Source organism: Budorcas taxicolor, chromosome 5 (genome assembly GCF_023091745.1).
Source record: "Budorcas taxicolor isolate Tak-1 chromosome 5, Takin1.1, whole genome shotgun sequence".
Lineage (NCBI taxonomy): Eukaryota > Metazoa > Chordata > Mammalia > Artiodactyla > Bovidae > Budorcas > Budorcas taxicolor.
The window spans coordinates 109,432,030-109,452,611 of record NC_068914.1 but is presented as its reverse complement, the minus strand read 5'-3'; the positions used below and the strand labels follow the sequence as shown (position 1 = coordinate 109,452,611).

General features: G+C 43.4%; 1 protein-coding gene across 1 annotated transcript in view; it reads left to right on the top strand.

The window, feature by feature from the left end:
* Nucleotides 1-20,582, top strand: part of GNPTAB (N-acetylglucosamine-1-phosphate transferase subunits alpha and beta) — an 83,397-nt gene that overhangs the window by 41,629 nt on the left and 21,186 nt on the right. Inside the window, exons 5-10 of the mRNA XM_052640730.1 lie at nucleotides 2,291-2,496; nucleotides 11,203-11,267; nucleotides 11,536-11,670; nucleotides 18,610-18,771; nucleotides 19,369-19,548; nucleotides 19,761-19,931. Of these exons, the coding sequence (XP_052496690.1) occupies nucleotides 2,291-2,496; nucleotides 11,203-11,267; nucleotides 11,536-11,670; nucleotides 18,610-18,771; nucleotides 19,369-19,548; nucleotides 19,761-19,931 (919 nt within the window). The remainder of the gene's footprint in view (nucleotides 1-2,290; nucleotides 2,497-11,202; nucleotides 11,268-11,535; nucleotides 11,671-18,609; nucleotides 18,772-19,368; nucleotides 19,549-19,760; nucleotides 19,932-20,582) is intronic.

The following is a 20,582-nucleotide window of genomic DNA, read 5'->3' as shown; positions in this document are numbered from 1 at the left end:
GGAAAAACCATAGCCTTGACTAGATGGACCTTAGTTGGCAAAGTAATGTCTCTGCTTTTGAATATGCTATCTAGTAAGTAAGCAAGTAAGTAAGTGAAGTCGCTCAGTCGTGTCTGACTGTTTGCAACCCCGTGGACTGTAGCCTACCATGCTTCTCCGTCCATGGGATTCTCCAGGCAAGAATACTGGAGTGGGTTACCATTTCCTTCTCCAGGGGATCTTTCCGACCCAGGGATTGAACCCGGGTCTCCCGCATTGGAGGCAGATGCTTTAACCTCTGAGCCACCAGGGAAGACGAATATGCCATCTAGGTTGGTCATAACTTTCCTTCCAAGGAGTAAGCGTCTTTTAATTTCATGGCTGCAGTCACCATCTGCAGTGATGTTGGAGCCCAGAAAAATAAAGTCTGACACTGTTTCCACTGTTTCCCCATCTATTTCCCATGAAGTGATGGGACCAGATGCCATGATCTTCGTTTTCTGAATGTTGAGCTTTAAGCCAACTTTTCCCTCTCCTCTTTCACTTTCATCAAGAGGCTTTTTAGGTCTTCTTCACTTTCTGCCATAAGGGTGGTGTCATCTGCATATCTGAAGTTACTGATATTTTTCCCGGCAATCTTGATGCCAGCTTGTGCTTCTTCCAGCCCAGCGTTTCTCGTGATGTATTCTGCATAGAAGTTAAATAAGCAGGGTGACAGTATACAGCCTTGACGTACTCCTTTTCGTATTTGGAACCAGTCTGTTGTTCCATGTCTAGTTCTAACTGTTGCTTCCTGACCTGCATATAGGTTTCTCAAGAGGCAGGTCAGGTGGTCTGGTATTCCCATCTCTTTCAGAATTCTCCACAGTTTATTGTGATCCACACAGTCAAAGGCTTTGGCATAGTCAATAAAGCAGAAATAGATGTTTTTCTGGAACTCTCTTGCTTTTTCCATGATCCATTGGATGTTGGCAATTTGATCTCTGGTTCCTCTGCCTTTTCTAAAACCAGCTTGAACATCTGGAAGTTCATGGTTCACGTATTGCTGAAGCCTGGCTTGGAGAATTTTGAGCATTACTTTAGTAGCATGTGAGATAAAGTATACTATAATTTGCTAAATGTTAGGAATTACTGTATTTTCATTATTGATGCTATATGTGGGTCTGTGGCATTTTCTGTGTGGGCGTTTGTTTGCTTTTCCTGTTTTTGTTTCTCTTCTACTTGAACTACATTCTTGAACGTAAACTACTTAGGAAGAAGCATGTGTGTGTTTTCATGGGTCTGATGGAAGTATTGGGCGTGTGTGTGTTAGTTGCTCAGTCTTGTCTGACTCTTTGTGACCCTGTGGACTGTAGCCCGCTGGGCTGCTCTGTCCATGGAGTTCTCCAGGCAAGAACACTGGAGTGGGTTGCCGTTCCCTTCTCCAGGGTATCTTTCTGACCCAGGGATCAAAGCTAGGTCTCCTGCATTGCAGGCAGATTCTTTACTATCTGAGCCACCAGGGAAGCCCACAGGTGTACATAATATATGTGTATGTATTAGCAAATTGCTTTTGCAAAGAGGAAATGAGGAATTCATCTGGAGGGACACTGCAGAGTTTGACAAGGGAAGGGATGCTACACTTGGATGAACGTTGCCTCGGGTGCTAATTTAATAAGCTAAAGGCCATCGTTTTCTTTGCATTTCTTTGACCACTGATGAAGTTGCACAATTTCATGTATTGTTTATTAACTGGCCATAGCTCCTACCTTCTGAATTCTCTGTGTCCATTGACTGTTATTCTAGGTATTTCTTATGTTTAGGCAGGAATATTCCATGTAAATTCATCACACCTTGTCACATTTGCTTTTGTTTGCATTGTGTCCTGTTATAGTCAGTGTACTCAATTGTATTCCAGTTGGAATTGGTAAACTGTATCTGATAAGATGACATTGTTAACCAGAATTTATCTACTTCTTATGTAATAATGGGCTTTACTGGAGTTACAGATAATGTTGAAAACAATAATAATGAAATGCTTAACTTCTTGTACACCTTTTGAGTTAGTAAATTTGGGGGCAGTCTTATTTTATTAATAGGAGTTTGAAAGCTCTATCTTTTGAGTTGTACTTGTTTAATAATTTTCTACCATACTTGCTAACTTACTAAATTTTTATATTCTTGAAATAGAATTCCTTGTTTATTGAGCATTTATGATTTTTAAATAAAACACAGAAGAAACATCTGTAAAATTTAGTAGGAACCAGTGGGCTTCTCAGTGTTGTTTACCTTTTTCAAGTACGTAGTTGTGAGTATGTTCCTGTCTTTCCAGTGAGAAGCCTCTGGAGTGTTTGCTGACGCACTGCATTAAGGTGCCAATGCTTGTCCTGGACCCAGCCCTGCCCACCAACATCACACTGAAGGACCTGCCGTCTCTTTATCCTTCTTTTCATTCTGCCAGTGACGTATTCAACGTTGCAAAACCAAAAAACCCTTCCACTAACGTCTCAGTTGTTGTTTTCGACACTACCAAGAACGGTAAGATCTTCTTGTGGGTATTTTAAAGTCTTGATATCATTGGATGCTGGGATAACAAAAGTTTGAATGGAACAGAATTGATTAAGTTTTTTAAAAATGCCTGATAAACTAAAAATATAACAAGGGAAGCAGAAGAGCTGCCACTGTATTTCAGAAAGGGGTTATATATATTTCATTCTATGTAACACACATGCCAGCCTGAATGCTGAGGTCAGGTCCTGAAACCTGAAACTCACGTTTACTGTATTCTCTTGGCTCTGAGTTATTCTGGAGGCTTTTTTTTTTTTTTTAAGGATATAATTCCTCAGCGAGCTTGTCTTCTGCAGCTTGTACTGACCATGCTTGAAGCATTCTTGCTGAATGTTCTGAAACATCTGGTTATGCCGTTGATTTGGCCAGATAATACCACTAAATTTGTAATTCTTGACATAAAACCTGCACCCACATCCTTAGAGATCCCGTCCTCCCCTCTGGCCACTGAGCTGCTGAGCCCCACGCCTGTGTCTCTTTTAGTAATCCTTCCTCTTGTCTCTTATCCTTCCTCAGTACTGAGCTACTCTCCCTGGAACCTCTGTTTTCACTTGTATAAGATGAAAGCTGTCTCATTCCCTTTACAGTTCTGTTCTCAAGTTCTCATTCTTTAAAGGTTGTACCTCCCAGCTTAAATCTTTGGAACTGCCTTTGACCTGTTCTTACTCTAATCAGTAATCAGCCGCATCCTATTGAGCTGCTTTTTTTTGCAAGACTCTTATCTTTCATACTTAATCAGATTTCCTCTAATTTCTTCACTCAGTTCCAGTAATAGAGTCCTGTCTGCTCTGTCTACCCCGAAAGTTCTTCTCAGATCTGTCCAGCACGTAACTAATAAAATCAGTGTTTTCCATACTATTTACAGTTGCTCTCTCTTTGGAAAGAATAATAGTAGTATGTATTTGTTTTTTACATGGATACAAACCCTCTTGCTGGTGCTACAGATTGAGGTTTGATTGCCTTGGTCCTGCCCGTCATCCCTTGCTTCCCAGCCCTCCTTGCATCTCCTCGCAACTGTCAAGCATCTTCACACACAGATATGGGGTTGCCTGTCCTATTCTTCTTCCTCTCCCAGCCTATCTCCTGTTCTTCGTGTGTGTGTGTGTGTGTGTGTGTGTGTTTGGCTGTGCCACATGGCTTGTGGGATCTTAGTTCGCTGACCAGGGATCGAACCCTGGCCCTCGGCACTGAAAGCACAGAGTCCTAACCATTGGACCACCAGGGAATTCCCGCCATCTACAGTTCTTTCCAGCCCCATGAGGATCCTGCACTAGTACATTCACAATGATTTTATTTTTCTGTATCCCTGTAGTACTTGTAATCTAACTCACAACTTAGTTTTTGGCTGCTTAGGAGTTTATGGCGTTCTCATCTAATTTCTTCAGAGCAGAAACCTCCTCACCAGTTTGTGTACTGAACAGTGTCTAACATAGTGCTCATTTCCTGGGACTTATTATTTGTGATTTGAAAGGTCCAAGTGCAGACATCTCCCCCTTCACAGTATCAACCTGTTTCTGAACGATTTTGTATAGAAACTTGTTTTTTTAAATTTATGCTACATTTTTAAATATATAGGGAAAGTAAAAGGATAATTTTTGACAAATTTAACAAGTTACCTGATTTATTGTTTGGCTGAGTTTAGCTTTCAGTTCAGTTCAGTTATGTCCAACTCTTTGTGACCCCATGGACTGTAGCACCCCAGGCTTCCCTGTCCATCACCAACTCTCAGAGCATACTCAAACTCATGTCCATTGAGTCAGTGATGCCATCCAACCATCTCATCCTCTGTCGGCCCCTTCTCCTCCTGCCTTCAGTCTTTCCCAGCATCAGGGTCTTTTCCAATGAGTCAGTTCTTCACATCAGGTGGCCAGAGTATTGGAGTTTCAGCTTCAGCATCAGTCCTTCCAATGAATATTCAAGACTGATTTCCTTTAGGATAGACTTGTTGGATCTCCTTGCAGTCCAAGGGACTCTCAAGAGTCTTCTCCAATACTGCAGTTCAAAAGCATCAATTCTTCAGCACACAGATTTTTTTATAGTCCAACTCTCACATCCATACATGCCTACTGGAAAAACCATAGCTTTGACTAGACGGACCTTTGTTGGCAAAGTAATGTTGCTGCTTTTCAATATGCTGTCTAGGTTGATCATGGCTTTCCTTCCAGTGAACAAGCGTCTTTTAATTTCATGGCTGCAGTCACCACCTGCAGTGATTTTGGAGCCCAAAAAATAGTCTCTCACTGTTTCTGTTTTTTCCCCATTTGTTTGCCATGAAATGATTGGACTGGATGCCATAATCTTAGTTTTCCTAATATTGAGTTTTAAGCCAACTTTTTCACTCTCCTCTTTCACTTTCATCAAAAGGCTCTTTAGTTCTTTGCTTTGTGCCATAAGGGTGGTGTCATCTGCATATCTGAGGTTATCAATATTTCTCCTAGCAATCTTGATTCTAGCTTGTGCTTCATCCAGCCCGGCATTTCTCATGATGTACTCTGCATATAAGTTAAATAAGCAGGGTGACGGTTTGCAGCCTTGATGTACTCCTTTCCCAATTTGGAACTGGTCTGTTGTTCCATATCCAGTTCTAACTGTTGCTTCTTGACCCGCATACAGATTTCTCAGAAGGCAGGTCAGGTGATCTGGTATTCCCATCTCTTTAAGAATTTTCCACAGTCTGTTGTGATCCACACAGTTTTTTGGAGTAGTCAATAAAGCAGAAGTAGATGTTTTTTTGTACCTTGCTTGCTTTTTCAGTGATCCAGTGGATATTGGCAATTTACTCTTATAACATTTCACCAGAAGAGAACAAGGAATGATATTATGTTAGCAATTATAACTCAGTTATAAAGTCTATGGAGAGAATCTTGGGTTTTCTTCTACTCATTTTATGACATGTCAAAGATGTAAAAGATTGTAAAGTTTGGGGTTTCTCTGACAGTCCAGTGGTTAAGACTCCACACTTCCAATGCAGGGGGTATGGGTTTGATCACTGGTCAGGGAACAGATCCCATATGTGGCCAAAAAAAAGGGTTGTAATGTGTGATATAGGCAAGATTCATAGTAAGTAGTAGTTTCTTAAACACTGGTTTTTAATTTCCACTTGGGTTTTTATTTGACTGTCTTGCTTATCACATTGACTCATTTAGTAAATATTTGTTGAGCCACTGCTCTGACTTGGTGGTTGTTTTAGGGAAACAGCAGAAGAAAAAAGGGCACATTCCTGCCTTCATGTAGCTTCCATTTTTAGTAGGCCACAAACTCACTCCTTTATCATGCTTAAGTATCTAGATCACGGATGGCAGAATTGTTCCGTAAAGGACCAGGTAGTAAATAGTTTAGGCTTTGTGAGCTAAGAGGCAAAATGCCAGATATCATGTAGGTATTTGTATAAACATTTGGCTGTTTAAAAATGTTAACATTGTTTTTAGATTGGGGCCATGCTGAATCCAATAATGGCTAGATTTTGGACCATGGACTGCCAAACCCTGATCTAGATTAAGAAATTTTAGCCATGTTTGGCATTTTAAAGATAATCTCATTTAACCTCTTTCCAGTGAATCATTGAGATCTGTTGGGTTTTGTTTTTTTTTTCCCTTTGAAATGTGTCATTTCTGCCCTCTCCCGCTCACCCTACCACTTCTGTTGTGTCCTTGACTGCCGATTGGACAGGACTTCAGCAGGCATACAGTCCAGCCCTGCAGCCAAGACCCGCATCTCCTCAGCAAAATGGGTTTTCCAGTCAAGCTTATCTCCTTTGATGTTTAGGAAATGAATTTCCTCCTGTGACAATTGATTCTGCCTCTGGGCTACATTGATTTTTATGAGGAACTACAAAGTGCTTCCTTATAGCTTTCTCATACCGGTTCAGCTTGTACCCTTGGGGTCCTATGGAGCTAATCCTGTCCTGTGTAACATTTCTTCTTCTTCCTTTAGCTGTCTCTTAGGTACTTGACTGCACCCTAGTTTGCTCCTCACAGAATGAAGCAAACTTAGTTTCTATTACCTTTAAAGTGTTTCAGCTGGAGTTGAACACTATTCCAGTGTGGTTCAGTCTTCAAAGAGATCGGGACTATTTCTTCACTGTTTATCAAGTGCATACTATATGCCAGATGCAGAAGTGAACAGATGGACAGAAATCTCTGCCCTCATCAAATTTACCTCTTGGCACAGGGATCAGACAACTGATGCAGCGTACAGGTTAAACCCTATAGTTTGAGGATGAATGCTGTAGAGACAAATAGGACAGGGGAAATTGGAGGGGGGAGGGCAGATTCCCTGAGAAGGTGATTTTTGATGAAAATTTGAAGGAGGTGAGAGAGCCTGCCACATGAGTATGTGGGCAAGCAGTGCTTCTCCATATATTCCCTACATGCAAGGAAAGTGGAATAGCCAGTGGAAAGCCCCTGAGGCAGGAGTCTGTCTGTCATGTTCAAAGAAGAGCAGGGAGGCCAGTGAGGCTAGGATAGAGTGAACAAGGAGGAGAGAGCAAGAGATGAGCCCAGAGAAGTAACAGGCACCAAATGGTACATGTTAGCCATGACAGGCTTTTGCTTTTAAATCAGAGTGTGTTGAGGAATCAATCATTGAAGGGTTTTGTGATCTGACTTATGTTCCAGAAGAATCAGTCTGGCTGCTATAGTGGGAATAGACTGAGGAGGGGCAAAGGTTATAATACTTGAGGTAAGAAGGAAAGGGGCTTGGATCAGTGTGGTGGTGAGAAGTGGTTAGATTCAGGACATTTTGAAGGTCAACTCAATAGGGTTTCCTGATGGGTTGGTGTTGGGGAATATCACCCTTCTTATTCTAAGCCCTCTCCTGCTTAGAAGCACAACGTTAGGAGGAAATTCAGTATGGCCTTAGCATTACTGACTCATCCTGAACTCACTGTCGAGTAAAATTCCTCTAAGTCTTTTTAAAAAACTTACATTTACTAACTCTAACTAGTTACTAACTAACCACTACCTATTTTATTTATTTATTTTTTAATTTTGGTTTTTATTTAAAGATTCCTTTTAATTTATACTTGGTTTTGCTTTGTTGCCCAGTTAAAGATCTTACCTTTATTTGTAGGAGACTTTATTTTGCTAGATTTGACTGATAGTTCTAAACAGTCAAGGACTTTGGGGAACCCTTGGTCTGTTACCCAGGGTAATAGCTTCTCTGTGCCCACACATTTCACAAGCATCACTTCTGTATCTTCCAAAACCTTGATGGCTTGTTGAACAAGACAGAACCTATAGCAGACCTCCAAAACCCCTCTCTGGGTTGACTGTAACTTTTATAATTTTATACTGTCTGGTCAGAATTGGTTATAACCTGCCTAACTTGAGATCTAGTCTCTTTTAGACCCATAAAGATGACATGAGGTGTTGTTTAGCTGCCTTCCTGAGATTATGAACAAATACATATTGTGCAGCTCTTCTGATTGTCTGATTGACCAGCATTGTTGTTCAGTTGCTAAGTCATGTTTGACTATTTGTGACCCTATGGACTGCAGCACTCCAGGCTTCCCTGTCCGTTATCAACTCCTGGAGCTTGCTCAAACTTATGTCCATTGAGTCGGTGATGCCATCCAACTGTCTCATCCTCTGTCGCCCTCTACTCGTCCTGCCTTCGATCTTTCCCAGCATCAGGGTCTTTTCCAGTGAGTCGGCTCTTTGCATCAGGTGGCCAAAGTATTAGAGCTTCAGCTTCAGTATGAGTCCTTCCAGTGAATATTCAGGGTTGATTTCTTTTAGGATTGACTGGTTTTTATCTCCTTGCAGTCCAAGGGACTCTCAAGAGTCTTCTCCAGCACCACAATTTGAAAGCATCAATTCTGTGGTGGTCAGCCTTTTTTATGATTCAATACTCACATCCATACATGACTATTGGAAAAACCATAGCTTTGACTATATGGACCTTTGTCAGCAAAGTGATATCTCTACTTTTTAATACGCTGTCTAGATTTGTTATAGCTTTCCTTCCAAAGAGCAAGCATCTTTTAATTTCATGGCTGTAGTCACCATCCACAGTGATTTTGGAGCCCATGAAAATAAAATCTGTCACTGTTTCCACTCTTCCTCCGTGTGTTTGCCATGAAATGATCTACCAGTATAGAATCCACCTTATCAACGGGGAGAGACAGATGCGTACAGAGTGAGGTGTGTATCTGCTAAATTTATCCATAATGAACTCATGTTGTTAGCGCTCAGTGCTTCCATTAAAGATAAACAGTATCTTGTGAATATTCCTATTCCTGTTCTCCAGTACTCACCAACTATATTTTTATGGTACATTTGAGACTCTTGCCCAGGGTTGACATCCATCTTGCAGGCTATAATCTGTAGACCCTGCTTTCTGTGTCTGTTTTGAGAATGAGAATTCCAGCCTTCTGGTCTCTCCTGCTTTCCGCGATCTCCAGATGTCAGCAGGCGTGCTGACTACATTTGTCGCCGTCACTTGACACCTGTCTCCTGGTAGGCATGCATCATCACTTTCCTTGCTTGTGCATGCTTAGTTGCTCAGTCATGTATGACTCTTGGCGACCCCATGGACTGTAACCTGCTAGGCTCCTCTGTCCAGGGGATTTCTGAGGCAAGAATACTGGAATGGGTTGCCATTTCCTATTCCAGGGGATTGTCCCAATCCAGGGATTGAACCCAGGTCTCCTGTGTTAGCAGGAGGATTCTTTACCACTGCACCACCTGGGAAGCCTATCACCCTCTCTCCTGCTGCTGCTGCTGCTAAGTCGCTTCAGTCGTGTCCGACTCTGTGTGACCCCATAGATGGCAGCCCCCCCAGGCTCCCCCGTCCCTGGGATTCTCCAGGCAAGAACACTGGAGTGGGTTGCCATTTCCTTCTCCAATGCATGACAGTGAAAAGTGAAAGTGAAGTCGCTCAGTCATGTCCGACTCTTAGCGACCCCATGGACTGCAGCCCACCAGGCTCCTCTGTCCATGGGATTTTCCAAGCAGGAGTACTGGAGTGGGTACCATTGCCTTCTCCTATCACCCTCCCTCAGTTCAGTTCAGTTGCTCAGTCATGTCCAACTCTCTTCGACCCCATGAACCGCAGCACACCAGGCCTTCCTGTCCATCACCAACTCCTGGAGTTCACTCAGACTCACGTCCATCGAGTCAGTGATGCCATCCAGCCATCTCATCCTCTGTTGTCCCCTTCTCCTCCTGCCCACAATCCCTCCCAGCATCAGAGTCTTTTCCAGTGAGTCAACTCTTCTCATGAGGTGGCCAAAGTACTGGAGTTTCACCTTCAGCATCATTCCTTCCAAAGAAATCCCAGGGCTGATCTCCTTCAGAATGGACTGGTTGGATCTCCTTGCAGTCCAAGGGACTCTCAAGAGTCTTCTCCAACACCACAGTTCAAAAGCATCAATTCTTCAGTGCTCAGCTTTCTTCACAGTCCAACTCTTACATCCGTACACGACCACTGGAAAAACCATAGCCTTGACTAAGACGGACCTTTGTTGGCAAAGTAATGTCTCCGCTTTTCAACATGCTGTCTAGGTTGGTCATAACCTTCCTTCCAAGGAGTAAGCGTCTTTTAATTTCATGGCTGCAGTCACCATCTGCAATGATTTTGGAGCCCCCAAAAATAAAGTCTGACAGTGTTTCCACTGTTTCTCCATCTGTTTCCCATGAAGTGATGGGACTGGATGCCATGATCTTCGTTTTCTGAGTGTTGAGCTTTAAGCCAACTTTTTCCCTCTCCACTTTCACTTTCATCAAGAGGCTTTTTAGTTCCTCTTCACTTTCTGCCATACCCTACCCCCAAGTTAATCTGCTCTAATCACATTACCTGATGAGTCCCAGGAGTTCACTGTGACTCGGGGAATCCCCAGGACCTACAGTGGCTCCCACTGTCCATCTATCAATAAATGCCACTGGCCTGGCTTTCAAGGGCCCCTTCTGGTTGCCCTCTTTTCCTCGTACCCACCACTCCCAAATGTTTTACTCTGGTCAAACAATTTTATTTCTTAAATGCGACTTGTTGATGTTTGATGTTTGGTCCTACCTCTCTGATTCCTGTCAATCTTTCATTTCTGTTTCCTCTGCACACAGGAGCTTCTCCTTCAGTACTGCAGAATTACAGTGGGTTACAGTAGTTCCCCTTTTGTTAGATGGGTTAATTTTGTCTCCCCCAACTACCTTTTCTTTGAGACCATGTATTATACTGGTTTCAGTTCAGTTCAGTCGCTCAGTCGTGTCCGACTCTTTGCAACCCCATGGACTGCAGCTTCCCTGTCCATCACCAACTCCCAGAGCCTACTCAAACTCATGTCCATTAAGTTAGTGATGCCTTCCCTTTCTCCTCCTGCCCTCAACCTTTCCCAGCATCAGGGCTTTTCAAATGAGTCAGCTCTTCACATCAGGTGTCCAAAGTACTGGAGTTTCAGCTTCAGCATCAGTCCTTCCAATGAATATTCAGGACTGATTTCCTTTAGGATGGACTGGTTGGATCTCCTTACAGTCCAAGGGACTCTCAAGAGTCTTCACCACTACAGTTCAAAAGCATCGATTCTTCGGCGATCAACTTTCTTTATGGTCCAGCTCCCACATCCATCCATGACCACTGGAAAATTTGACAGCTCTCAAAATGCCTTGTACAGTGTCCTGCCAGACATCATGGTTACATATTCATTAAAATCATGCTTGTTTATTGTATTTTTTGTTGTAGTTGAAGATGCCCAGGCTGGAATGTTTAAAGGAAACAGCAGACAGACAGTTTGGAGGGGCTATTTGGTATGTTACTTCAAATTAGCTGTATTTTTGCAATCCATTAGAATAAAAGTGTGAGAAATAAAGCTGTTTTACTTAGAGAGGCTTTTTAATGTCTACTTTTCCTCTAAGCCTAGCTTTCCAGTACTAGTATTGATTTAAATAATCATACCATTCTTGTTTTGAAGTGTGTGTGATGCAATAATAGATCTTTCCTAGTTTTCTCAGCTGTAAGTTTTCACCAGCCATATGATCTGGAAAGTGAGCTGTGTTTTTCCTGTTCTTATTTTAGACAACAGATAAGGAAGTCCCTGGGCTAGTGCTAATGCAAGATTTGGCTTTCCTGAGTGGATTTCCACCGACATTCAAGGAAACAAATCAACTAAAAGCAAAACTGCCAGAAAATCTTTCTTCTAAAATAAAACTGGTAAGAGCTTAGAAAATAGAGCAATTCGTACAGCACATGCCTCTTCTTGGCAGCCCCTTCCGTTATATTAATAATACAGCTGACAACAAGAAGCAGAGAGGGGGGCTTCCCTAGTGGTCCAGTGGTTAGGACTCTGTGCTTTCACTGTTGAGGGTCCAGGTTCAATCCCTGCTTGGGGAACTAAGACTCGATAAACTGAGTGGCGTGGCCAAAAAATAAATCAAAAAACCCAAATGAAGCAAAGAGATTCTCCATTCTGTCACATGTGCTGTCACGAAGACAGCTTTTTATTTGTAGAAGGAAGATTCTGGGTTTTTTCACTCTCAATTTTACTCTTAATTACAGATGTTAGGAGTCTGACTTGGATTGTAGGTTTCCCGGGCAGAATAAGGATTCATTTGTTTAACAAAGGCGCGTCTGTGTGGGTCAGGTGCTGTTACAGCTGCTGAGAATGTAGCAGCGGACAGAAGTCCCGGTGGCAGTGTGAGCGTGGAAGGAGGGGTTGGGGGAGACTCAGCACGTGTTTGTAGGTACACACAGGCCCCAACCCGTGGACTTACGTAGCGCTTCCACTCACATAGGGGAATGCTGCAGATACTCGGGAATTTGATAATGGGAGCCCTTCATTCCTTAATAGCTAGCTGAGCCACAAACATACATAGTATTTATACATGTTAACTCTTCACACTTGAACAGCGAGCCCATCTGTTAGAATTGACTTTGGAGGCTGTGACATGTGTTAACCTTTCTTGTCCTTGGAGTCATGTGTCTGATTGATGTAGGGCACAGGTTGTGTGGGTGTACCGTCCTTTCGACCTTCTGTCAGGACGCCTGCTGTTCTGTCAGCGGTAGCCTGGGTTGTACAGTATGAATGCTTCCTCCTTCAGGATGGAGGGCATACAGGTCTTGGTTCAGAATTTGCTAGGCTCCACTCTTCCTGATTTTACAAAGAAATGTTCTCTAACTTCTGCCACTGTTTTTAGCTTCTTGCTTCTTCCCTCTGTCTCCTGTTGATGTCATTTAACAATGGGGAGGTGGAGGTAGCGGCGGGGAGAGCTGTGACTAGGGGGTTCTTGAGTTTACATCTGGACCGTGTTTTCTATCTTCCTGTCCAAGTTCCCTTTCTTTCCTTTCCCCTTAAGTGTTTCACTGTTGTAAGATACTTTGTATTACCTTTGTAAATACCTTGGTAATATGAATGACATTTCTGTCTTTTCTTCATATTACCCCCCATAATTTTCTTTCTGGTACCTGGAAATACGGTAATGCCCAGCCCAACAGGGGTTGAATTATTTCTTAATCTGTAGTTTTTTCTTAAAATAAATCATTATATTCCTCCTTCCCCTGAATTATTTTTAGTATGGATTTGGGCAGATAAAACCATAGATCAGCATTTATTCGGCTTCTTGGCTTCCTAGCTATTAGTTGTACAGGTGTAGACTTAGTGTCTGTACTTTTGACCAGCAAATCTGCTGCTGGGTGGGCATGGCCTGCCAAAAGATCCAAGTTGTGGTCACCTCTTTGGTAGGCTAGTTTGGGGCAGTGAGGAGTGGTGAGTGCCAGGAGAGGCAGGGAGGAGCAGGACTTGAACTAGGCAGTAGAACCCCAGGCTCTGTCCACGGGGACGCCCCCTCCTCCGCCAGTCACCCGGCTGGAGGTTGACCTGGAGTCCCCAGACCTGTTGTTGTGGAGGCTGGCACCTCCTGGGGGATCCAGCCAGGTAGTCACAGTATTTATTGCAGCTCATTGTCACAGTGCCAGCACCTATGATTGGCTTCAGGAATAAGGGCTTCTGATTTTTGGAGGCTCAAGAGAAAATGAGAAAGAGGAAGCACAGAAAGATGGTGGTGTCAGCATTCAAGCCTGGTTCTCCAAGGCACTGTCTTTCCTTGGGTCCTACTTCCTGGTTCTATTACGGGCACCCTGAGAATGAAGTTTCCAACCACTGGGTTCCCAGTTTAGCATTGATTAAACACCTGCTATGTGCCAGGGACTGCCAAGGATAACCAAGTGAAACCAGCCCAGCCACTGCTGCCAGAGCCCAACAAGACATTCAGGTTCCACAAGGGCCTTGGCAGTGGTGCCAGTGATGAGAATGGTTCCAGAACCATCTGAGAAACCCTCAGCCTGACCCAGTGACTTATTAGCTCCTGGAGGACATGGGAGGAAAAATGAAAGGGGAAGTGGATATGAACCAGTGGAGATGGACATAGTGACATTAACCACACTCAGAGCTTCATGGGAGAAGTAAGATTTGGGGAAGGAAACTGAAAGCTCAGTTTAGGGTAATACACTGGAGGTGCTCTGTGGCACGTGGGAGGAAGGGCTGCGACGTTGGTTCCTGTTCAGGACCTGAACGGCTGAACCACTGTGCCTTCCCAGGACCCTCCAGGTGGCTTTTGCTAAGGCTCATGACCTCCAAAGCCACTTAGGGTTCAGGTCTGTCCCAGAGACCCTGGGTGGGCTGCAAGCATCTCAGGACAGGTACTGCCTGCCCATCTTAAACCCTAGTGATCATCTCTGGGCCTGGCATTTAGGGGGCCTTGTTGAGAGAATGAGCTGGAAGCAAGACTCTGACACCCGCCATATACAGTGTCCTGGGATGTAAAGGGAACCGTTTTAGTGGAGTCATTATTCAAAGGAGTCTTAGTTTATTGATATCATGATTTTATACATCCAACAACTTGGCCTTCATTATCTTGTTTAGTGAAAAACAAGGTAAGATTCCCTTCTTACCCCCATCAGGGGAAGTGGGAGTTAGTTGAAAATGGTTTTGTTTGCAAAGTGATAGATTCAAATTCATGATGACTCTTCTGTGGACTATAATCTTACAAATCAAGCAGTCTTCTCTATTGAAAACTTTCTAGTTTGAGATACCGGGTTGGCCAAAAATTTTGTTTGGGTTTCTCTATAACATCTTAGGGCTTCCCTGGTGGGCTCAGATGGTAAAGAATCTTTCTGCCTGCAGTGAGGGAGACCCAGGTTTGACTCCTGGGTGGGGAAGATCCCCAGGAGAAGGGAATGGCTACCCATTCCAGTATTCTTGCCTGAAGAATCCTATCATCTTAACAGAAAAATCCAAATGAACTTTTTACCCAGTATCTTGAGATGTGAGTCATTTTGTGATCTGATTAATTACCCTCTAATTTGCTGTAGAATTTTTTTTTTTTAATGTGATGGACACAGAATTCAACTTTTGAGAAATCAGGTTATGGTCTTTTTAAAGGCTGCAGTCCATGGGGTCGCTAAGAGTCGGACATGACTGAGCGACTTTACTTTCACTTTTCACTTTCATGCGTTGGAGAAGGAAATGGCAACCCACTCCAGTGTTCTTGCCTGGAGAATCCCAGGGACGGGGGAGCCTGGTGGGTTGCCGTCTATGGGGTCGCACAGAGTCAGCCACGACTGAAGCGACTTAGCAGCAGCAGCAGCATATATCCATGGTCTTTATTTTCAGCTTCCTCTAAATCATTTTCTTTTTGGACGTTTTCATTCATGGTGAATTTTTAATTTGTTTTTTTGGGTTTTGTTTTTGTTCACTTCAACATATGTTAGAACAGGCAGAAGATCTTCCCCAAGCTGTCAAGCGCGTTCTCACATTTGGTTGAATTAAGTGATGCTGGTTGCTGAGTGGGTGTGCAGAAATGGAGGACATGCACTTGTCCTCAGGCTGTTTTGAAGGCAATATATATGTATATGTAGTGGTCAAGTAGCAAAACAGAATAGTATGAGGTTAGCTATCAAGGATGAGCTGGCATTTTAGAGACAAGAAAGAAAGATCTGCATGGATCAGAGACAAGTTTCCAAAGGGAAGGAGGCTACATGGGATCCTCGAAGGCTGATCAGTTATTGATAATTTGTTTCTGCGGAAGGACAGTGTGGGCAAGGTGGGAACAGCATACTGTCTGACTTGGACTCTGACCCCTCAAACCTCTGTTCAAGGCATGACACGTTCAAGGTCATAGTAAATTGTATTAATATTTGTACTAATGCCCCTTTACCAGTGATTTCCCTGAAGCCATCTTGTGTACCTTTTAACGCATACACAATTTTGTTTGTTTTGCAAACAAAACCATTTTCAGGCACCCTTTATTTTGGTTCTGTTCCTCATGTGAGCATTTTGGTAGATTAAACATAGGCACCTCTGAAACTGATACAAGTTTTAGAAAACCACCAGGACATATTAAGACCTCGTTGCTTGAGTTCTGAAATTACTAAAAAGAGCTAATTTGTTTTTCAGTTGCATTAGCTGGCACATTTTTTTCCCTAACTTCACACTACCATCTAAAGGTGTATCGGTCACATCATTCTAGATAATGTTATTGTAACAAACATCCTGAAGTCCCAGTGGCTTAAAAAATAGCAAAACTTCATTTCTCAGTCATGTTACATGTCTGGCTATGGGTCTGCAGGGGGTGGGTGTAGAACCTGTTCTGTCTTGTAATTTAAAGAATTAAGACTGACTTGTAATTTAAAGTAAGAAGTTATATATGGAACCAGTTGACCCACAGATTCCCAAGCTAAGAACTCCAGCCTGAGGCACTCACCACACTGCGGTTTCCTAACCACCTCCTGTCTCTTCCCTGAAGAGTAATTAAGGCGTCTGGGATTAGGGTGCCATCTAGCGGCTAACACGGGATCCTTTCCACCACTCAAGACAGTTGACAGAAAATTTTTTTCGTACATAAAATGTTCCTTTAAGCTCTTTAGTTTTCATCTCTTTTCCAATTTTCCATCTCTTAGACAAATCCCTGTGAAATTTCAAAGTAGTTTTCTAGAATAAAAGCAGCTTGAGTAGAAGAGATTAATAAAAGGTACTTTCACTTTCATAATTAAGCTTCCCTTGTGGCTCAGCTGATAAAGAATCCACCTGCAATGCAGGAGACCTGGGTTCGATCCCTGGGTTGGGAAGATCCCCTGGAGAAGGGAAAGGCTACCCACACCAGTATTCTGACCTGGAGAATTCCATGGACTATATATAGTCCATGGGGTCACAAGGAGTTGGACAGGACTGAGCGACTTTCACTTTCCCAGTAAATTTAAAATTAAATTAGGATATTAAAGTATGACATTTATATATCCTAGAATAGTGATTTTTGCACTCCAGAACCCTCCAGGTTCTGTTAGTGTCTCTGTGGGAGAGGAGTCTAGGGGAGGACAGGGAGACTGTTAGGTAATTGGAACAGACAGAGGAGGCTTGCCCTGCATGGCCTGCCTCCCATCCCTCTCCTACAGAGTGAGGCAGAACAGTGACAGCGGTAGGAACAGGTCTGCGGTGAGTGCTTTGTGTTTACCAGATACTGTTAGGTAAGAGAAATTGATCAGTAAAGAGGACAGCACACACACACACACACACACACACACACACACACACACACACACACACACAATTTGCAGTGAGAGTTAGTGCCTACATAATATAAAGGGGAAGAGATATAAATGAAATTCTAACTCTGACCTCTACTTTTGGCCTACATAAACTCAGAAAACTTTGCAGAAGGACCTAAATATAGTCATGTAGCATATGCAAAAGCTTTTTCTGTTTTGTTTTTGATTTATTTTTTTAAACTTGTCTGCACCTTAGTTGTGGCACCTGAGATCTAGTTCCTTGACCAGGGATCCAACCTGGGCCCCTGCATTGGGAGCGTAGAGTCTTAGCCACTGGACCACCAGCGAAGTCCCTTGCTTTTACAAATTAAGAAGGCTTAAAATTAAGAAAGAAATTGACCCTATTAGGAAAGCCAGTTCACCAGTAGGGTGTTGCTGTCCTAGATGAGTGGTTTTCAACCCTCTCCCTGCTTTTTCAGTTCTGAAAGCCTCTCTTCACAGGAAATTGTATGATACAGAATTAAAGCAACAACAACAAAAACTTATCAAGGGTGGTGTGGACTCTGGTCTAGGTAGGAAGTGTGCTTGTAAAATGTGTTGATGTGTGTGATGTTCCCTCTTGGACTTATGGTTGCTTTGAAAACACTGCCCCTCAAGGTGGTTTTCCTGTGCAAGCACTTCAGGCAGCCCTGCCAGGACTAGGTGTGGGCCCGAGCGCCGCGAGACACCTGCCAACACAGTTTCCGCGCCATCGCCTGGAGGGACTGTCCCCAGGGTAGGCAGATGGGTGGCGTTCTAGACCAGAGGCCACAGCCTGGTGGCCAGATGTGTTTTGTTTGTATGCATGACACTCCAAACTCTATGAGCCACCGATGAAAACTGGGAGGTTTCATGTGGTACTAGGGATTCCGGCCTCTCCAGAGATCTGGCTGCCTTTGTCCCTGTTGAGTAATGGTTGCATTTGCAGATGGGGCCTGAGATGTCCCATTTGCCACAGCCCCCAGCTCTCTCTCGTTTCTAAATAGCTGGTCTGTTGCATTCATTTGGGAAATGTGTCTGGCCCGTGTAGGTTTTCTCTCCACGATACTGGCTTGCTGTTTCTGATATGTATATGGAACTTTTCATCTTTTACATATATGTAATATATATTTACGGAGAAGGCACTGGCGACCCACTCCAGGACTCTTGCCTGGAAAATCCCATGGATGGAGGAGCCTGGTAGGCTGCAGTCCACGGGGTCTAGAAGAGTTGGACACAACTGAGCGACTTCAGACACGACTGAGCAAATTCCCTTTCACTTTTCACTTTCATGCTTTGGAGAAGGAAATCATAACCCACTCCAGCGTTCTTGCCTGGAGAATCCCAGGGACGGTGGCGCCTGGTGGGCTGCCGTTTATGGGGTCGCACAGAGTCGGAGACGACTGAAGCGACTTAGTAGCAGCAGCGATATATATTTAACGGGTACAATAAACAGCACATAGTATAGTTGTACACAATATGTCGTATATATAACATGTTATTTATATTTAAGATCAAGGATCAACTGGGAATTTAAAGATGTCTTCTTTGTTGTTCAGTTTTCCCACATGTAACTCTCCTATTATTTTATAGTTGCAGTTGTATTCAGAGGCCAGTGTAGCACTTCTAAAGTTGAATAATCCCAAAGATTTCCAAGAACTGAATAAGCAGACGAAGAAGAATATGACCATCAATGGAAAGGAACTGACCATAAGTCCTGCATATTTATTATGGGATCTGAGTGCCATCAGCCAGGTAAGGAAGGCAGAGATTCTTTAAGAACCCAAACTGAGGGTTTTGATTATTAAAAGATTTCTAAGTCATTGTATTAGAAGAGGGCTTCCCAGGTGGCTCATGGTAAAGAATCCGCCTACCAATGCAGGAGATGTGGGTTAGATCCCTGAGTTGGGAAGATCCCCTGGAGGAGGAAATGAACAACCCACTCCAGTATTCTTACCTGGAGAATTCCATGGACAGAGCAGCCTGGTGGGCTACAGTCCATGGGGTTGCGGAGAGCTGGACGTGAGTGAGCACACACGCACCTGTTAGAAGGAAGAGGACTTGCAGAGCAGTGACTTGATTCCCAGTCACTGCCGTTGGTTAATACTAATTGAAATGACCCACATTCAGAGCCAAGAACCTTTTCTTTAAAAAGGTGTGTGAAAGAAATGCTGTTTTTGTGTTGTTGTTTTAAATATGCTGAGTGTTTTCCTTTTTTTTTTTTTTAAGTTTAAAAGCTGGGTGCAGTCTTTGAAAGTTTGCTGGAGTTCCCTGAGCACAGAGGGGACAGTCAGGAGGGGCAGTGTGACTTAGGGGTATTTTCTATTTTTCTGTGCCCCATGCTTTCCTCAGTCTAAGCAAGATGAAGATGTTTCTGCCAGCCGTTTTGAAGATAATGAAGAGCTGCGGTACTCGCTGCGATCTATCGAGAGGCACGCACCGTGGGTTCGGAACATTTTCATTGTCACCAACGGGCAGATTCCATCCTGGCTGAACCTCGATAATCCCCGAGTGACAATAGTCACACACCAGGTGGAGACTTGCCATGTGTCACAAGGCTGCAGTTTCCTGTTCCATCTTCTCCTTTCCTTTGTCTGGTCCCTCATTTCATCCCCCGACTCTCTCCTCCACTTCCACCGTCCTTTAATCCTTCCGTTCACCTCCCTCCCTAATTTCTCTCCAAAAACAAAATAAAACTCCCTTCTCATTCCCCTTCTTCTGTCTTGTTTTGTGTCTGTTAAAAGGATGTTTTTCGAAATCTGAGCCACTTACCCACCTTCAGTTCACCTGCTATTGAAAGTCACATCCATCGCATCGAAGGGCTGTCCCAGAAGTTCATTTACCTGAATGATGATGTCATGTTCGGGAAGGATGTCTGGCCAGATGATTTCTACAGTCATTCCAAAGGTCAGAAGGTGAGTAGCTAAGAGGTGCCTGGTCTAGAAGTGGAAAGGTTGTTGCTGAATCACGACGCCGGGATTCTTGGCCGCAGAGGAGAAGAATTCAATCCGGGGCCAGAGACGAGGCTTGATCACTCAGAGCTTTTGTGTAATAAAAGTTTTATTAAAGTATGAAGGAGATAGAGAAAGCTTCTGACATAGGCATCAGAAGGGGGCAGAAAGAGTACCCCCTTGCTAGTCTTCAGCTGGATGTTGTATAGTCACTAGCAGTCTGTTAATGAAAGAAAGGAATGTCTTAAAATTCAGAATGGCACCTCACCCATAAGATGCATTTTGGGATAATCTTGGCACCAGATGGTTTATCCTGGGCCATAAAATGATTAATTTGAATCTTGAAAAAGGGCAGATCACCACACAAATAGTTTCATATACATAGATTAGAGGAACAATATCTGAGTATAACATACTGGTTTGTCAAGTAGGTTCTGAGCCAAAAGGCGGACAAACCGACTGGAAGACAGAGTTTGGGGTAAATGCATAGTACATTAGCATAGCTTAAGATAAACATTTCCATAAGAAAAAGGCATTGGTTATCTCTAGGTTTGAGAATAGTTAACTTGAGGTGAAACCAGGTGTTATGGCAACACAGAATTTTAAGAGAAACCT